General features: G+C 49.2%; 2 protein-coding genes across 3 annotated transcripts in view; one reads left to right on the top strand and one right to left on the bottom strand.

Annotated features, from left to right (window-relative positions):
- The first annotated feature begins 1495 nt into the window (after positions 1 to 1495).
- PNOC (prepronociceptin) lies at positions 1496 to 11354 on the top strand. The gene is made up of 3 exons (XM_063088196.1): positions 1496 to 1621; positions 8214 to 8647; positions 11315 to 11354. Exons 1-2 carry the CDS (start codon positions 1496 to 1498, stop codon positions 8601 to 8603), a joined length of 516 nt encoding a protein of 171 aa, XP_062944266.1. The 3' UTR covers positions 8604 to 8647; positions 11315 to 11354.
- A 2100-nt stretch (positions 11355 to 13454) lies between these two features.
- Positions 13455 to 16582, bottom strand: part of ZNF395 (zinc finger protein 395) — a 36410-nt gene continuing 33282 nt past the window's right edge. For both annotated transcript variants that reach the window (XM_063086010.1, XM_063086011.1), the window contains exon 10: positions 13455 to 16413. In XM_063086010.1, the coding sequence (XP_062942080.1) occupies positions 16302 to 16413 (112 nt within the window). In that variant the 3' untranslated portion in view covers positions 13455 to 16301. The remainder of the gene's footprint in view (positions 16414 to 16582) is intronic.

The raw sequence follows: 16582 nt of genomic DNA, 5'->3' as shown, positions 1-16582 counted from the left end.
AGCCAGCTGGAAAAAAAATACTTTCACATTTCCAGAAAGTTGCATGGGGCAAGTGGGAGGAGGACGAGCATTGGACTAATGAGTACAAAACTGTGCTGACTACCTTGAGTGAATCATTGTGTAGCAGATGCACGTATTGAAACAACACACTATACCCCACAAATATGTACAAGTAAATGTTATTTTGGAAAAAAAAAAACATTTCCAGAAAGTTCCCTTGTTCTTTTTTCCATTTAATCCTCCAAATAAAGATGGTTCTATAGGGCCCCAAAGTGATGCGGTCCAAGGATTCAGGAGGCTTGATCAAAGGATAAGTTTTAGAGAGGAATGGGAAAACTACACATCTTTCAGGCAATCCTGCATAGATTGTAAACTACCAATTTAATTATTGGAGCGCCTGTCCTAGAATCGTGGCACTGTTCATTTCTCAATAAACAAGTCATCATGCCAGGGACTGCGCTTGGCATGGAACACCAGAGTGAATGCGATAGCCCCGTGCTAGGAAGCCAGCTGTCTTATTCCATCCAGGCTGTGCTAACATTTTTGTGTTAAAACCTTAGACTGGGGTGGTTCACAACAACAGAAATGTATTTCTCTCAGTTCTGCAGGCTGGAAGTCCAAGATCAAGGCACCAGCAATTTCAGTGTCTGGTGAGGGCCAGCTTCCTGGCTCACAGTCAAGGCCTTATCACCACATCCTTACGTGGTAGAAGCGGCAAGGTAGCTCCCTCAGGCCTGCTTCATAAGTCCTTGAGGGCTCTGCCATCACAGCCCAGTCACCTCCTAGAGGCCCCACATCCCACCACCATCGCCTTGGGGGTTAGGACTTCAACATATGAATTTTCAAGAGACACAAACTTTCGGACCATAGCACTAGCACATGTCTAGCAGGGGAAACAGACATCGAACCCACAGAAGCCTCCTGGAAGAGACAACTTGGGGGCACGGGGCAATCCTGGCCCAGGCAGGGAAGGCTGGAGAGGATGAGACCAAGTCCACGAGTCATTGACATCTCATGTTTCACTCAACTCGTTCTCCACAGCACTTGGCAAACCCCCTTACAGGTCCCATTTCATCTTCACGAGGCCTGCGACAAGGCAGGGGCCACCGTTTGCCTTTTATGGCTACGAAAACTGAGGCTTGGAGAGGTTGACTTAAGGGCACATGCTGGTAAGCTGCAACGCATTGCCGTACGCGCCCAGGAAAGCTGCTCCTGGAAGTGCTTGTGTGGGGTCCAGCCAAGCAGCAGGAGTCCCAGGAGTACTCTCCCCAGAGGCCCTGACTCTAGCTTGTGCGTGAACATTACGCTTGGGTGACAATCCTCTCACTCCTGAGAGGAGCACTGCAGGCCCATATGCTCTCCGTGTGCTAACGTGTGTCTTTCCTTCATCCCCAGGGTTAGGGTCTCCAGCCCTGAGAAGCCCCCCAAGAATGGCCGTGCTAATTGAATTGCACCTTCATATGTATTCTAGTGCCAGATGTCCTGCTTCTGCACCATGAAGAGCCTGCTCTGCAGCCTGCTGCTGCTCAGCCTCCTCCCCAGTGTGGCCAGCAGTTGTCAGAGGGACTGTCTCACCTGCTGGGAGAAGCTCCGCCCAGCCCTGCCCAGCTTCAACCTGGAGGTAGGTCCTGGAGGCGGGAGGAGCCACCTCGCCCAGTGCTGCTTCTCCCTCCCCATCCAGAGCAGACCCAGAAACTGAGGCCTCTCTCAGAGGGCACAGGCCTTGCCTCGTGTCATCTGCCACAGGAAACAGCCGCAGACTTGAGCTGCATCTTCCAGTGGGGAACCCTGTGATCTTCCCCCTTTCCCACCTTCAAGTGAAGACCTGCCCACGCTGCCATGTGGTTCCCAGTATTAAAATAATGCATACTTGTTTTAGAGAATTTGGCAAATTCTAAGAAGCATTTTAAAAAATCACAATCACCTTTAATCCCATCAACCAGAGAAAGAATCCTACTTTTATTTCACTTACTATAGTATACCAGGATAATTTTCCCATGTTATTAAACACTACTTTAGGTTATTTCTTTCCATGTATATAGTGTAATTTGTTTAACCATTCCCCTCCTTTTGAACACATACATTACCCCCCATTTTTGATATTGCAGGTAATTCCATAATGAACAGTCCGGTACCAAAATACTCTCTTGTATTTTAAATTTCCAATTTGAGGTGCAAATTTGGTGTCCAATACTTAATCATTAAATAAATTGCTTTCTCGGCTACTTGAATTTCAGTCTAGGCAGCTATTCCTCTCCTGTGAAATCCAGTATAACTCAACTATTTTTTCCTTTGTAGTCAAATAAACTTTCAAAAAATGCCATGTTTCAAACCCCTCAGCCTCTTAGAGCAGCCGAAAGTAACCACTGTTCTTTATGTCAAATGTACAAACACAGAGCCAAGCATTCGAGTTGGACTATTGCACCCTGGCGTCTCCCAGCTCAGGACGGACAGACGCAGCCCTGGCAGACCCAGCACCCAGCTCTTCCCCACCCGGCTCAGTGGTTTTCCTGCCTGTTTTCTGACCAGTAACAACCATGCCATCGTGAAGCACGTCCCCAGACAACCCATTCAAATTCATCCGTTCCTCTTATTCATCTTCGAGATTTGCTCCTACCTGCCCATTACTCTCTCCTTCAGGAAGCCCCGTCCTCTCCTGGTCCTCTTGCCTCTTCTCCCTCTGCCTACTCTTTTTATGCCTCCTGTGTTGAATCCTGTTCCTCTCCCTCCCCCCAAACATAAGGGATTGCCTGGAGTCTGTCCTCCTACCTCCTGTCCTCTCTCCCTCTGAGATTCCACCCACACATCCAGGCCTTTACCTCTCCCCTGGCTGCAGGTGACTCCCAAAGGTGCGCTCCTGACCCCCTATCTCCTGGGCTCCCGACCCACACTCCCAATCACTTTCTATAGTTCCCAGGAACTGCCACCTTGCCTTCCTGCCCTGCCTTCTTGCACATGCCTCTGCCCCTCCCCATCCCATAAATCCCACTCACACTTTAAAGCCCAGATTGGGTCTCATCTCGTAAGAGAACACTTTGCTGATTCTCCAACTGCCCCCAGTAGAGCTGGCCCCTCCTTTAGGTCTATCTCACCATAAGTTCCCTTTGCTGATGGATCTGGGTTTCTCAGCACACGGCACGTGTGGTACAGAGCAGTGCTCCAAAAACATGTCCCGTGGAAACTAAGATTCTTAGACCTTTATTTAGTTTCCTAACAGGCATATCGCTGTAGCCACTGTAGAGTTTTTCACACTTGCATCTTTCAGAGACAATACAGAATTTAGAGCATGTTTCCATCTCTCCATAGCATCTTAAATCTCTGGGATCCAGACAACATTCTTAGCTTTATTTCTTTGAAAAAAGTCAGAAAATGGACTTGTAAAAGCCTCCTAATCAGGAATAAACCCTTCACAGCCTGTTGACCCCCCAGAGGACCGAGCTGTCTGCTTATTCTTGTTTCTAGCTTGTATTCATCCTTAATTTATTTACAGGTGTAATGAAATGCCTGGAATGTAGGCAGTCACATCTCGTTTCCAAATCTGACAACCTTTGAGTATGTCCATTTTGTGAATGACAGTGGGGATTCATATTTCAGCAAGGGTCACCTCCCCAAAGTGTCTACCAAACTATGTAATCCTGAGCTATTCTCAGGATCCTCTGGACCCTGGGCTTCATCAAGAATTTGTCTATTTCTACTCCTGGTAGAAGATCCAAGCATGTCTGGCTTTTGTTAGACTATAATTTTGGTTGGTAAATGACTCACATACCCAAACCCATGGCAATGTCCTCGCCTTACTTACCCTATCAGCTCAAGTAGAAAAAACTAGCTCACCAAGTTGTTTTAGAGACAGAGAATAAGACAACCAACCCCCAAGCAAGAGTCTGGGGAAATTTATTTAAAACTACCTAAAGCTCTTTTGCAAATGAAGCTACCTTCTAGTAGATCTTTCTGTCTTCGTTAAATGAAAACTCTTATGGGGTAATTTGTTGCAGGAGTTCCTGTTATGTTTTCCTTCTCTGCTGTTCATCTGCTGGCCTACTAGTGTTAGCCCCCGGATATTCTAGCAGGACCTCCTAAAGCAAATAGCTCCCAAATGTCTCTTGGTCACAAGTGATTTGACTTTTTAGTGACAGAAACTAGACCATCTCAGTGAGCTGCTTCTTTTCCTTCCAGTGGGCTCATGAGACTGTTTCCCACTTTGTGCCCTAATCATTGATCCCAGGCATCCAAATGCCTCCTTGCTCAGTTTCCCCATAAGCCCAGCCTTACAGACCAATTTGGCACCAATCTAAGACTCCAGATGCTCATGCACACTCTGGCTTAATATAACAATGTCATCAGCACAGGCTGCAAAACTGTGTCCAGCTCCCTTAATAGGCCACTAATTCATTTCTGGAAAGAGGCTGGTGGGCCCCACAGACCAGAGGGTTAGGCATGACGCTCATATATCTATCTGGTGCTACAAATGCTGTTGTGAATCTGGATTCCTCATGTTTGCCCAAAACCTTCTCCTAAATCAAGACTTAAATGATTTTGTTAGTATCTAATTTATCTAACAGTATGAAAAGTCTGGGTATGGACTGTGGCATCTGGTTTGATCACAGAATTTCATTTTCTCTGATTGACACAAAATCTAATTACCAATGGGCTTAGAAACTCAGGGGCTCACAGAAGATCTAATAGCCTCTAGGTTTAACAATGCTTCCACCTGCTGCTGTAGACTGAAAGAGCAGCACAATTCCACAAGCATTTTGAGTTTCTATGCTGTGAGTATTGAACCAAGTGTGCTCAAAGGTGCATTTCAGCTCCAACCCCTGTGTTCCTGTTGACTCTGCAGAGCAGGGTTTCTTAAACTTGCCACTATGCACATTTTGGGGCTAGATAATTATTTGTTGTGGGAGGCTGCCCTGTGCATTATAGGATGTTATCTAGCATCCCTGGCCTCTGGGGCCATTAGCATGGACACACATACACACACCAGTTATGACAACCAAAAACGTCTCCAGACATTGCCAAATGTCCCCTAGTAGGCAAAATCTCTGCTAGTTGAAATCGACTGCTGTCGAGTGATAACTCAATAGGATTGTAATCTGAAAGACTGTACTATAAATTGGTTCTACCTAGTTTTCTTCAAAGTATCTCGGGAACAGACAGAGTACAGACTCAGTGACTTTTTCTCTAAGGGAGTCACTGTGTTGCATGATGGCTTCTTCCTCCTTAGGGCAAGCTCCAGAGTGGGATTCCTCAAAGGGTAGTCCAGCCTAAGAATCACCTGGGGTGCTTGCTAACAGTGCAAGTCCTGGGCCCCTCCCTTGACTGGCCAGAATCTCCAGGGGTGTGGGCTAAGAACTTGCATTCTAACAAACTCCTGACGGCAATTCTTGTAGCACACTCAAGAAGTTTACCACTCTGTTGTATTAAATCAGCCCTCTCCATCTACGGAAGTAGCACATCATTTTTTTATACCGGTGACATTGTGGGTGTGAAAAAGTAGTCTCTGCTAAGTTTGCACTGCAGACGTGTTAGGTCTGTCAGAACTACGTGGGAAAGGCATGCTCGGAAAAACCATGTGTGATATCAGCAGAGGCTGGCCTCACCAGCTGTGCCTAACAGCTGGGCTTGGGACACGTTGCTCGTTGGAAACCTTAATGGGGAAGGAGAGAAGACTCCTGCTGGACGCTGTCTTGCTAGTCCAGTGGGAAAATGAGCAACATTCCGATCAGAACCTTAACTCTTGGTCTCATAGGATCTTATTCTCACGTTAATTTCCACCAATTAGTACTGTGAGCACACAGAGGTCATTGAGTAGATGTCCTGGATTGGGCCTCGAGATGTTTTTGAGCTCTCGCTCAGGTTATACAGTTATCTAAAAGTGTCGTTTGGGGCACGTTACTGAACCTCATCATAACATACAAGGACTGGATTACATCAGTGATTTCCAATGCAGGCAAATATCAGAATTACCTGAGCTTTGTAAAAATAAGATTTAATCCCTGGTTCTACTCTTCAGGGATTTAATCGAGTCTTGAACTTTGGTGTTTTTCAAAGCTCTGCAGATGGTTTAGACTCACACCCAAGTGTGGGACATGTTGGACCAGGTGTTGCCTAAGGTCCCTGTAAAGCTACACAACTATGCCAGTTGTCGGGTTGAGGCAATAGCTACGCTAATTGTATGGCTAGGCATTTCATAACTAAAGCCAAAACATTTCATTATTTTAGTTATACTGTTTCCATTTGTATTGTCAGGGCTAGGGCTCAGACCCTTCAAACCCATTGTACAGACTGGGTCACCAGACCCCTCACATGCCAAGCTGGGTCACCAGACCCCTCACACACAGGTCCACGCTAGGTAATTGGAAAAGACCCCAGGAGCTGTTGTCAGATGACACGAGCTCAGTCCTCAGCAGCAATAGCAGCAGCAGCGGCAGTGGTCTCTCAGAGGGTCCCTGGGGCCCTGGCAGCAACAGCCTCCAGCAGCAGTAGTGGCCTCCCCATGGACCCCCTGGGGGCATCCCCAGGGGCGAGGGCACCGTGGATCACAGCCACTCGTCCTTTATACTTAAGTCATAACCCAGGATACCTGGATGCACATGGATACTTACATTAGACAATAACCAAGGAATACCTGGGCACATGTGCATATTTACATCAAATGCTCAGCAAGATTCTGAACATCTGAGGGGCCCTGGCCATTTTCCTTCACTTTCCCTACAGTCCCACCTAGTGCTAGCATTCCACGAAATGCTGTGCTGATGCACAGGAAGAGTGCAGGTGGGCTCCCAGCGTGGCAGGGGATGACTTCAGCAGAGATCCCCTCCTTCTCCCGTGGACTCACTCTCACGCAACCTTATGGTTGAGCTCCACTTCGTCCTATGGGTGTTAGACGCCTGGAAGGCAGACATGTTCTTCCTACAGGACAGTTTACAGCCAAGCAAAGTGGTCCTTGGCCAGGTCCACAGGTGCCTGCCTGGTCCATAGATAGGCTTCGGAAGATCTACAGACCCTCTAAAAGTGTATGCAAATTTGACATGTCTGTGTTTACATGGTGAGAGGGTGGCTCCAAAGCTTTCATTAGATTCTCCAAAGAGTCCATGACCCAAAAAAGGTTAAGAGTCCTGGTCTAATGGGACAGACAAGTACTCAGGTAAACAGAGAGGCAGCAGGTGACAAGAACTGCCACAGAAGCATGTGCTCAGGGCCAGGGGAGTGGAATGGGTACCCGACAGGCAGTTGGCAGCCTGTGCCCCAGAAGGTGCTCAGAAGCCAGGCAAGAGCTCCATGGTTTAAAGGAGGACTCTGCAGCTGTCTGCTGACTCATGACAGCAGGTGAAAGGGGGGTTTCCATCTGGCTAAGGCCAGAAATGTAAAGAGGAGAATTGGGAGGTGAAGTCAAAATAACAAATAGGAAGAAAAGTTGAAGGCAGAGGCTTCCAGGAGACCCGACCAGACACAGGAACACCAGAGTGTGGAGCCAAGGTCAGGGTCAGTCAGGAGGGGTGGAGAAAAGTCACGGTCAGGCTGGTGGTCTCAACTGGAACTCGGGGGTGCCCAGAAAGGCAGGGCAGCGGCAGAGAACTCCCAGAGGCCTGACTGGTCTGTGTGGCTCACATCTGATGGTGGTATCTCTCCCCACACTTGGGAATGGTCGCAGGTTTCCCTCATTTGCTCTAAATGATGCACAGATAGTGATCACTGGTGTGGGCAGGATGAAAAATTCACAGCACCAGTGACCTTCAAATAAATGCACAGATTTAACTACATACTTTCATATCCCAATTTCTTTAACCAATCTGACCATGCCCACACCTATGAGAGAATAAAATAAAATTCTTCTTTATAGGTGACGCTCACAGGCTGTGCTTAGCTCCAGAAACTCGACTAAGGACGTAACAAGGTGCAGTGTGGCATGCATCTGTTCTGTGTTAACTTGCACCGGGGGGTAGGTTAACCTCACCTCTCTGAGGCCTGGTTTCTTCATTTGTAAAATGATGGAGCTGGGCCAGACAATTCTGTTTATTTCCAACTCTGGAATTCTATAAACCTAAAAACTACATGTAACATTGTCGCACAGCACTCAATAACAGAAGCTTCGGAAGCACTTGCTTTGGTTCAGGTACAGATAGCAGAGGGGCTTATTCCTCCTTTGCCTTAGACTAACAGAGGTCCCTGTGTCTTTTCCTGACCTCCCCCCCCCCCCACCTGTGACTTTGCAGGTGTGCATCCTCGAGTGCGAGGAGAAGGTCTTCCCCAGCCCTCTCTGGACTCCGTGCACGCAGGTCATGGCCAGGGACTCCTGGCAGCTCAGCCCCACTGAACCCGAGCACGTTCCGGCTGCTCTTCACCAGCCAGGAGCCTCCGAGATGCAGCATCTGAAGCGAATTCCCCGAGTCAGGAGCCTGTTGCGGGTGCAGGAAGAGACGGAGCCCGGCGTGGAGGAGCAGAAGCAGCTGCAGAAGAGGTTCGGGGGCTTCACCGGGGCGCGGAAGTCGGCCCGGAAACTAGCCAACCAGAAGCGGTTCAGTGAGTTCATGCGGCAGTACCTGGTCCTCAGCATGCAGTCCAGCCAGCGCCGGCGCACCCTGCGGCAGAACGGTAATGTGTAGCCGGAGGGGACCCCTCCCAGCGGCACCAGCACTGCAACCCATGAGTGAGTTGGGCACTGGCCAGCTGGGGGCGAGGAGAGACTCATACACCCACCCACCACGCAGCCCCCCTCCCAGGCCAGGGCCACCTACCCCCAAATGCACACACTGCCTGGAGGAGCCTGGCTCCTGCGCGGCCTGGGGGAGATGCACCTGCCTGCCTGCTGCCCACCTCCCACCTGCCCACCTTCCTCTAGGCAGTCAAGGTTCTCCCAGCATAGCTCCTCGAGGCTGACCACTCTCATTTAGAGACTGGTTTCCATGGGGATAATAGTAACGTGTTAGGATAACTAATTCCTCTGTAGCTCTCCAGGAGCTTAGTTACTATGGGGACAGTTAAGTGGACCAAGTCTCCTCTCTGGTTACCATAGTAACCATTCAGCTCACCTTTCCTCAGAGACTTTAAACACCAATAGCTGGACCAACTCTTAGCCATTGGCAAAGAGTCCGGCCACTGTGGCTGTGATGCTGCTGTCACCTCCCCTCTCCCCTTCCCCTGGGTCTCAAGGTGACCCGACTCCATGGAAACCACTGAAACTTTCTCATTTCTCCCAGCCAAGGGTTCTTGTTAGGACCAGGAGATGATGCTTTCTGCTTTTCTTTCTTCCACAAGCCACTTGGCCATCCTACCACCTTGCCAGAGAAGGACCAATTCCTTGTGGTCGGTGGCACCATCACTGAGCGAAACTTGGAGACTGACCTACCTGACCTAGCAGCTCTTAGAAAATGGACTAAGGGATTCTTCTTCCCAGGGAGCCATTTCTGCTTTGTCTGTCTCCATTCTTCTCTCCTTTCTTCCCTGCTCTCCCTTTCTCTGCTGTTCCCTCCCCCACGGGCATGCTTACATAAGCACATATACTACGTAGCAGATAATGAGTGTACATCAAAGACCCTAACTCATCGCCCAGCCGTTCCAAACCCAATGTTCCTTGAAAATTTCCCATCAACCAATGCATAACTTAGAGTGGCACTGGGAACTAGCACTGTGAAAATTTCTGAAAATTTTTAAAATTCCCAACTGTTAAGTATATGTGCCTTATTGGTATATAGGAATATGATAATCCATAGGATCCCATACATCTCTTAAACAGCCTAGAAACTTGCCCTAATACAAAGAACTAGTCAATTTGTCAAAATCAGAGACCTGAGAGAAAAATGTCGCACGTGCTGTTGCATGTTGCTTCCCACATGTCAAAAGCAGCCATATCACTAATGATCTTCCTTCAAGGCATATTAACACGAGTCGATCTTTGGCACCCACACTTCAGCAGGGAAGCAGCCCACATAGTCTTTGCAGGTAGGCCAGCTTGCTTGCAACAGGACCCAATATGGACACAAGTATTAAGTTGCGAGGAGAAGGCTGCTGTGTTTATTTTAGCAGAATGACTAATCTCCGAAGGCCCTGAATTAACCTGCAGTGTTTTTGAAGTCATACTCTTGGATTCTTCACAAGCATTCTATTTCTTTCCAAGCCATATCTGCACAGTGCCTATCGGTAAATCTTTCACAAGTAGCATGGATTGAATTCTTTCACATCTTAGATGTTCCTCTTTAAAATGACTCTTAAGGGACATTGAAGCTCATGTCTACCTCTGAACTACAATTTTCTTTACCTAAAGACAGTTTAAAATCAATCCCATTAGCAGGAATCAACTTATTTTGAGAAAAACTATTTGAGCCCCTATCCCAGGCAGTTGGTTTTTCTAATTTCCTATTATGCTTCTGACCAAGTGGCACTGAAACAAAGCTGCTAACTAGCTTCTGTCTGCTGCTTTGCTCGAGATAGGACGTTGTGATGGTAACACTAACCGGCTCGTCTGGGTAGTGTTGATGGTTTTCCTCTCTCCTTCTGTAGCCACCTCCCTGTTTCTGTCCCCACACATGTGTGCTTGTTGAGTCCTACTATGGGTATGTGTTAGAGTCTTCAACAAGAAACTTAAGGCTTCTTTCTATTTCATACATCCCAACCTGACCTACACATGATTGAGATTTCTCCACCTTGCAGGACTCCTGTTGCCAATGCTGTTCTTGACTTCTAAGAGAGCCAGTGCCAATCTGTACTTAGAAGGCCAGGAGAACATGAGGACCCCTAACACTGGAATGGGATAAAGAACCCTATTCAGAAAGTGTAATGATGCCCTAGGAAGCAGGGGCACTGGGGTGTAGACCAGCCCTAGACCAAACTGTGAACAGGGCCCAACTGGTCTCGGTATCTACCTTTGCTTTCCCTGACCCTATTCTGCCTTCCTCTTTTCTGTGGCCCCAGGCCTTGACCCTTCCAGATAGTGGAGAATGAGCAGACTCATTCATGGTCGGGTATTAGTGGCAACAGGCTGAAAGAGCATTTGCAGTATGAGAGAACTATAAGAGAGAATGCTGTTTAGCATGGACTCCAAATACCAGCAAGAAGAAACTGTTTCTGGGGAGGGGGCTTGCTGCTATGCCTTTCATGCGAAAACCACCGACCTCCCCTTTCAACCTCCCCTTTACACTAATCCTGCCAGTAGACCCGGCCAGCCGGGAAGAGAAACCTTCTGGCTACTTTAGGAGCTATTTATCGGGCTGACAGCTTTTCTTTCCTGCTTTCAATTGCTTCGATCACTTGGGTGGACAGGATCAAAGAGTCAGAAAATCTACCGGCTTTGCCATTTTAATCATTTCTGTCTCCCCAGGCGTCCGGGTGATCCCCCAAACAGCATGTGTCCAGCCCCAGGCCTGCCGGCTGGGAATCAGGATTCCTCCTTCCCCGAGGCACTGAGTACCTGAAGGCCGCAAGCTCTGCCTCCAGAACTGCCCCGTCTGGTGTCTTCTCCCACCCTTGGCATGTTCCCCCACAACCCTGTTGCTACATCAGAGTGTATTTTTGTAATCCCTCCAGCTAACATTTCAATGGCCGCGTCTTCCCTGCTCACCTGCCGCTCCCCTCTTCCGGGCGGGTGACAGGAACGTGAAGTCCACGCTGGGGTTTTGACTCGTCGCTGCCGTAACTCGTTTGTACAAGAGCTGTTCTTTTGGACTGATTGTTTTAAACAACTATTTCTCCATTAAACTTCTACTGAGCAAATGGTTTATCAGTTGATCTGCTGTGTTGAAGTGTCCGAGCAGCACAGACTGCCAATCACCGGGCCAGAGTCACCTCTCCTGGGAGGCTCTGATGCACAGGATGTGTGCGGACAAGAGCCCAGGCTGCGTGGTGGCTGGACAGGGACAAAGCCATGGTGAGCTCCAGATCTCTCCCTGTGCATCTGCACCACAGCAGGGTGGGCTGCTGGGCCCCACCCCCAGGGGTGGTAGAAAATGTGCATTTTTAACTAGCTCCAGGGGACACTGATCCTGCTGGGACCCATGGATTGGGACACAGGGGCAGAGCGGAGACAAACCTGCTCTGTGGGATGTCACTTCTACCTCTAGCTTCACTCAACACGTTAAGGTGCGTAGCTGCCAGAGTCCAGCCACGAAACATTCAGCGAAACCACAAGGAGCAATAAGGAGGGTTAAACAAACATCCGCAAGAGCAGACATGGTTATGGGAAGTCAGACAGGGATGGCAGGCGCTCTGCTGGGGAGCTGGGGCCCTGGGAGGGACAAGGGAATTGCTGGAACTCAAATGGAGCCATTCACACTGTGGGAGCGGGGATTCGACACCCCCACTTCCCCACCTTCAAACTCCAGCCTGGTGTCTCCTGTTGGCCAAACCCCAGCAGAAGCTGGAAAGGTAGGGGGTCTGCTGACGCAGCCACCCAGGGAAGTCCCGGGGGGCCCAAGCCAATGGAGAATGCAGGTAACTCACTTGGAGGGACTCTGGCAAATGGCAGTAGAGTAGGCGACTCAATTTGGGACTTTCTTGGAGGGAGGGGGTGGGGCAAGGACAAAGAAGAGGGGGAGAGAGGAATGCCCCTTTGTGCCCCAAGGGCAGGAGAAAAGTGAAGACGAAGTAAAAAGACAAACCGCTTCACAGGCGCTGGGCTTGACCCACCTCTGAAATAATCAAGTCCCCGCATTTCTCAGAGTGGCAGTGCCCTCACCTGGGAGCAATGTCAGGGAGCCCTAGAGCCCGCCGCCAGAAGGCCTCCTGGTCCCCAAAGCTCCCCACCCCTCTCCTCTGCCCATCTACCCCCCACACCCCCTCACATGCCCTTGCCATGCCCGCGGGCCAGACAGACACTGCCAACGGTAGAGCCACTGCCTGTCCACCACCTTAAATTCCCACCAGGGCGACACACGCCCCTTTGTAAATATTTTTTTAACATTCTTTGAACGTTTAGCACATTTCCACAACTCCCCCAGCCCAGTTTATTTGACTGGGTCTTCTTGGAATCCAAAAGTCCAGCAACTAAAACCGCGTGAACAAGGGTGGAGATGCCTCATTCTGCTCTCCCACCTGTGCCAGCTCTGCTAGCCACCTGGGCCACCATGGCATGCAGAATCGACGTCTTAAGGGAACAGACCCTGCTCAGAACCCACCCTGCAAGCACAGTATGGCTTACCTTCTCCTAAGTCACTCACCCACTCCCCAGGAGACTCAGGCATACCCAGCTTATGACCCTGGGCAGGTTATGTAACCTCTGTGCCTTACTCTCCTCATCTGTAAAATGGGAATAAGAATAGTAATTCCCTCACGGGGCTATTCAGGTAATCCATGTAAGCACTCGGCCTCATCCCTGGTAAATGTTACCTATTGTTATAAGCAAATGGATCTGTACACTTATCATTTGTAGAACAGCAAGGACGATGATTATCTTATGGTTTGCAGGGGGAGAGCTAGAGGGACAGGCACACATTAAATGAGACAATGTACCATTTTATTCCTTATAAAATATATTTCATATTGTTGCTGTAAAAACATTACATTTCACATTTTTTAAAAAAAATTTTTAACAGTAAAAATAATACTTGGAAGACAGCTGGGGGGAAAGGCGCCAATAAGACAAATTCACAGATGGGGTCTATCTCCCTCATCTTTTTTTTTTTTTTTTTTTTTGCCCCTGTAAAGTCAGAACCTGGGATGACCAGAAAATAACAGGACAGATTTCTTCCAACAAGCTGGTTTCCACATCCAATTTCATATAGTCCTCCAAGGAGTCAAGCTATAGACTCACCACAATGATGTGGCCATTGCTCAAAACACCGGAAATTACAAAGTTGCTTTCAGAGCCAGTTTAAAAGCCATGTAATTAAGTCCAAGCCATTTTACTTGATAGTCCTTCTGCTCTGCACCTGAGACCTCACCTGACCAGACATCATTCGCTGGACTCTCTGCACTGCGCACACATGGGTGTGCACCCAACATCGTTAAGGCTGTTCAAGACACAGCACCACAGGCTTGAAGGATAATTCCAAGAATTACTCTGGAGAAAGGGAACATCACTGGAACAAACCGTTTCCCAAGATAACTGCTTTGGAAATAAAGTCCTGTTAGTTTCAGGAGCACACCTGTGGCACCCCCTGCAGGCAGATGCCGCAGCCCAGGGGGCTGGGGAGGAAGGATGTACGGAGATGAAGACAGGCATGACTGTGTGTGAATTCACAGCCACCCCCACCCTCCAGAAAGAAACAAATGGAGCAACCCCAAGACAGACCATGTGTAACCAGCAGACAGCAACAGGATGCGAGAGCAGGTGGCAGGAGGGCGCAGGGAGCCATTGCAGACGGGGAAGGCTGTGCCAGCACAAAGCAACACAACCACCTCAGCTGCGAAGCTGTCCCATTGATTCCTGCCTTCTCGCCTCCTTTTCGGCCCTGCATACCAATGGCACGAGAAGCCTGCCCCACATCGAGGAAATCTTTGTATCCAGTTATATCCTCACGGTCCAAACTGGCGGCAGCGGGGAGATTAACAGCTTTTCTAAAGACGAGACTCAGCAAGAGCTCTGGTTAAGGGAAAGGAAGGGAAAGGAAGGGAAGACCCTCCTGGGCAGTCCCCACGGGCCACCAGTAAGGTCTGAGGATGGGAAGGGAGGAGGATCAGGAAAAGCCCCTCACCTGCTGCCCACTCTTAATTCTCAAGGGATGTAAAGGGACAGGGAAAGCCCTGGGCCACTCCTGGCTGGCCTGCTTTCAAGCTCTACGAAGAGACAGAATTCCACATACATTTTTTTTTTTACTATGTTATAAAAATATACCCCATTACCACCAAAGACACCCGTGCATAAGTGCCTGTCCCTTCTGTCACCAACCCAGGTCATTACACCCTCCACAACATCACGCCCCTATTCTCAGGTCTGCAGGTTTTATAAGGCTATTTTGGACCAACAAGTGTATGTGTGTTTCCCATGTGAAGCCGGCCCACGGGCCTTCAGTGGCCAGGTGTTTTCACTTGGGACTAAGAGGACGTCCTCAATGACAACCAAGAGTGGATACTGCCAAGTAGTCCCAGGAGAGCTGGCTCGGCAGGATTCCCTGAGCCCAACACATGGGACATAGAGCCAGGACTCATTCGTATCCAGATGGCGGGGCACCAGGTGGCCACATTCAAGGCCCTGAGGAATCCCCACACAAGTGACAGTTAGAGGAAGGGGGCTCCACAACAGAAACGTGCTGTGCTCTCAGGCTGGCTTGCTCAGTCTTCACGCATCATCAGCGGGCAGGGCACGTAGCTCTTAGATCTCCCTCCTTCTCAACAAGAACAGCTTTGCTTATTAAATTCAGCACAGCCCGGTCTCCAGAAACACCAGCGTCTTCCTCACAAGATGTCCTCCACGTGAATCGCACGCCCACAAGGACTCTGAGGGGAAACCCTTGGAGAAGCCCAGAGACGAAAAGGAGCCTCCAGGGTCTCAGGGCCACCTAAGTAAGGGAAGCTTTAATCTGTAAAGCCTTCCCGATACACATAAAAGAAAACAAAGTGTTTTAGGAGGTCCTTTCCATAACTGGAGGAGGAGATGTCTGGAGGGAGTTTCTTCAGGTAAGAAGAGGGTTTCCTCAGATACTGAAACCCTCCAGTAGTTCCTCAAGGAAAGAGGAAAGAATGATCAAGGTAGTGTTTAACTGCCACATTTCAAAAAATGAATTCTTAGTAGCCTTTTGGCTATTTGGGGACAGTCTTTAAAAATCTGTTAGTCTGAGCTTTGAAAAGAAGCCATATAAGATTTGTTGGGATGCAACCCAATGTCGGAGGGAACCCAGATTCAAACAGCTGTCACCAAGAAGGGGTTTTCCTTTTACTTCCGTAGAAGCTGCCTGGACGGGGAAGTGGGGCCCCACCTGAAAAGTGCACAGACCCCCCCCCCGCCTCCCGCCCCATCCAGGCAGTCCTGCTCTGAGTCAGCCAACAGCCAGAAACTTGGGTCTTTTTTAAAGAAAAGTAAAGAAAAATCTTGCTCACAGTCCTTTCTAGGAGAGTTGAGAGAGCAAAGAATTCACCAACTCAGCAGGAAAGAGCATGAGCTGTTCCTTCTTGATACGAACAAGCTGATCCCCTGGAGACGGGGACGTGGGGAAGGGACGATCATTCATTCTTTGGTCTCCGGTTCGCTGAAGAATACCCTTGGTCAGTTTTGGCTCTCTCCTACTTTAGGGGAAAAAAAAATTTTTCATTTCTTTTAAAAAATAAAACGTTCCCTCCCACAAGGGGGGAAAACGTTTCGAGTGTTACACTTTAGCCAGCAGAGCCCACACCCCACACTCCTGCACTCGATCTTTCTGGTGTCGGCAGTGGGCTCAGTCCAGGAACCGCTGGCAGGCTTTCTTCCAGCGGCAGGCCGTGCACCACTGGTCCCGGTGCTCGATGCCGTACACCTTGCGGCACTTCTTGGCCTCCCCACGGGCTTTCCTGCCAAGAGAGTCAGGGGAATATGGGAGTCACGTGCTGGTGGCCAGACCTGGAGGACCAACAGGCAGAGTGAACAAGCAGAGACTGGAAGGGGTGGGTCCCCACGGAAGCCAGTGACCCAGGGGCTCAGAGGACCGAAGCCACCCTACTGGTGTGTCCTCCAACCAGG

This window comes from Cynocephalus volans, chromosome 2 (genome assembly GCF_027409185.1).
Source record: "Cynocephalus volans isolate mCynVol1 chromosome 2, mCynVol1.pri, whole genome shotgun sequence".
Classification (NCBI taxonomy): Eukaryota; Metazoa; Chordata; class Mammalia; order Dermoptera; family Cynocephalidae; genus Cynocephalus; species Cynocephalus volans.
Note: the sequence above shows the minus strand (reverse complement) of the source record. Positions and strands in the feature narration are given on the sequence as shown.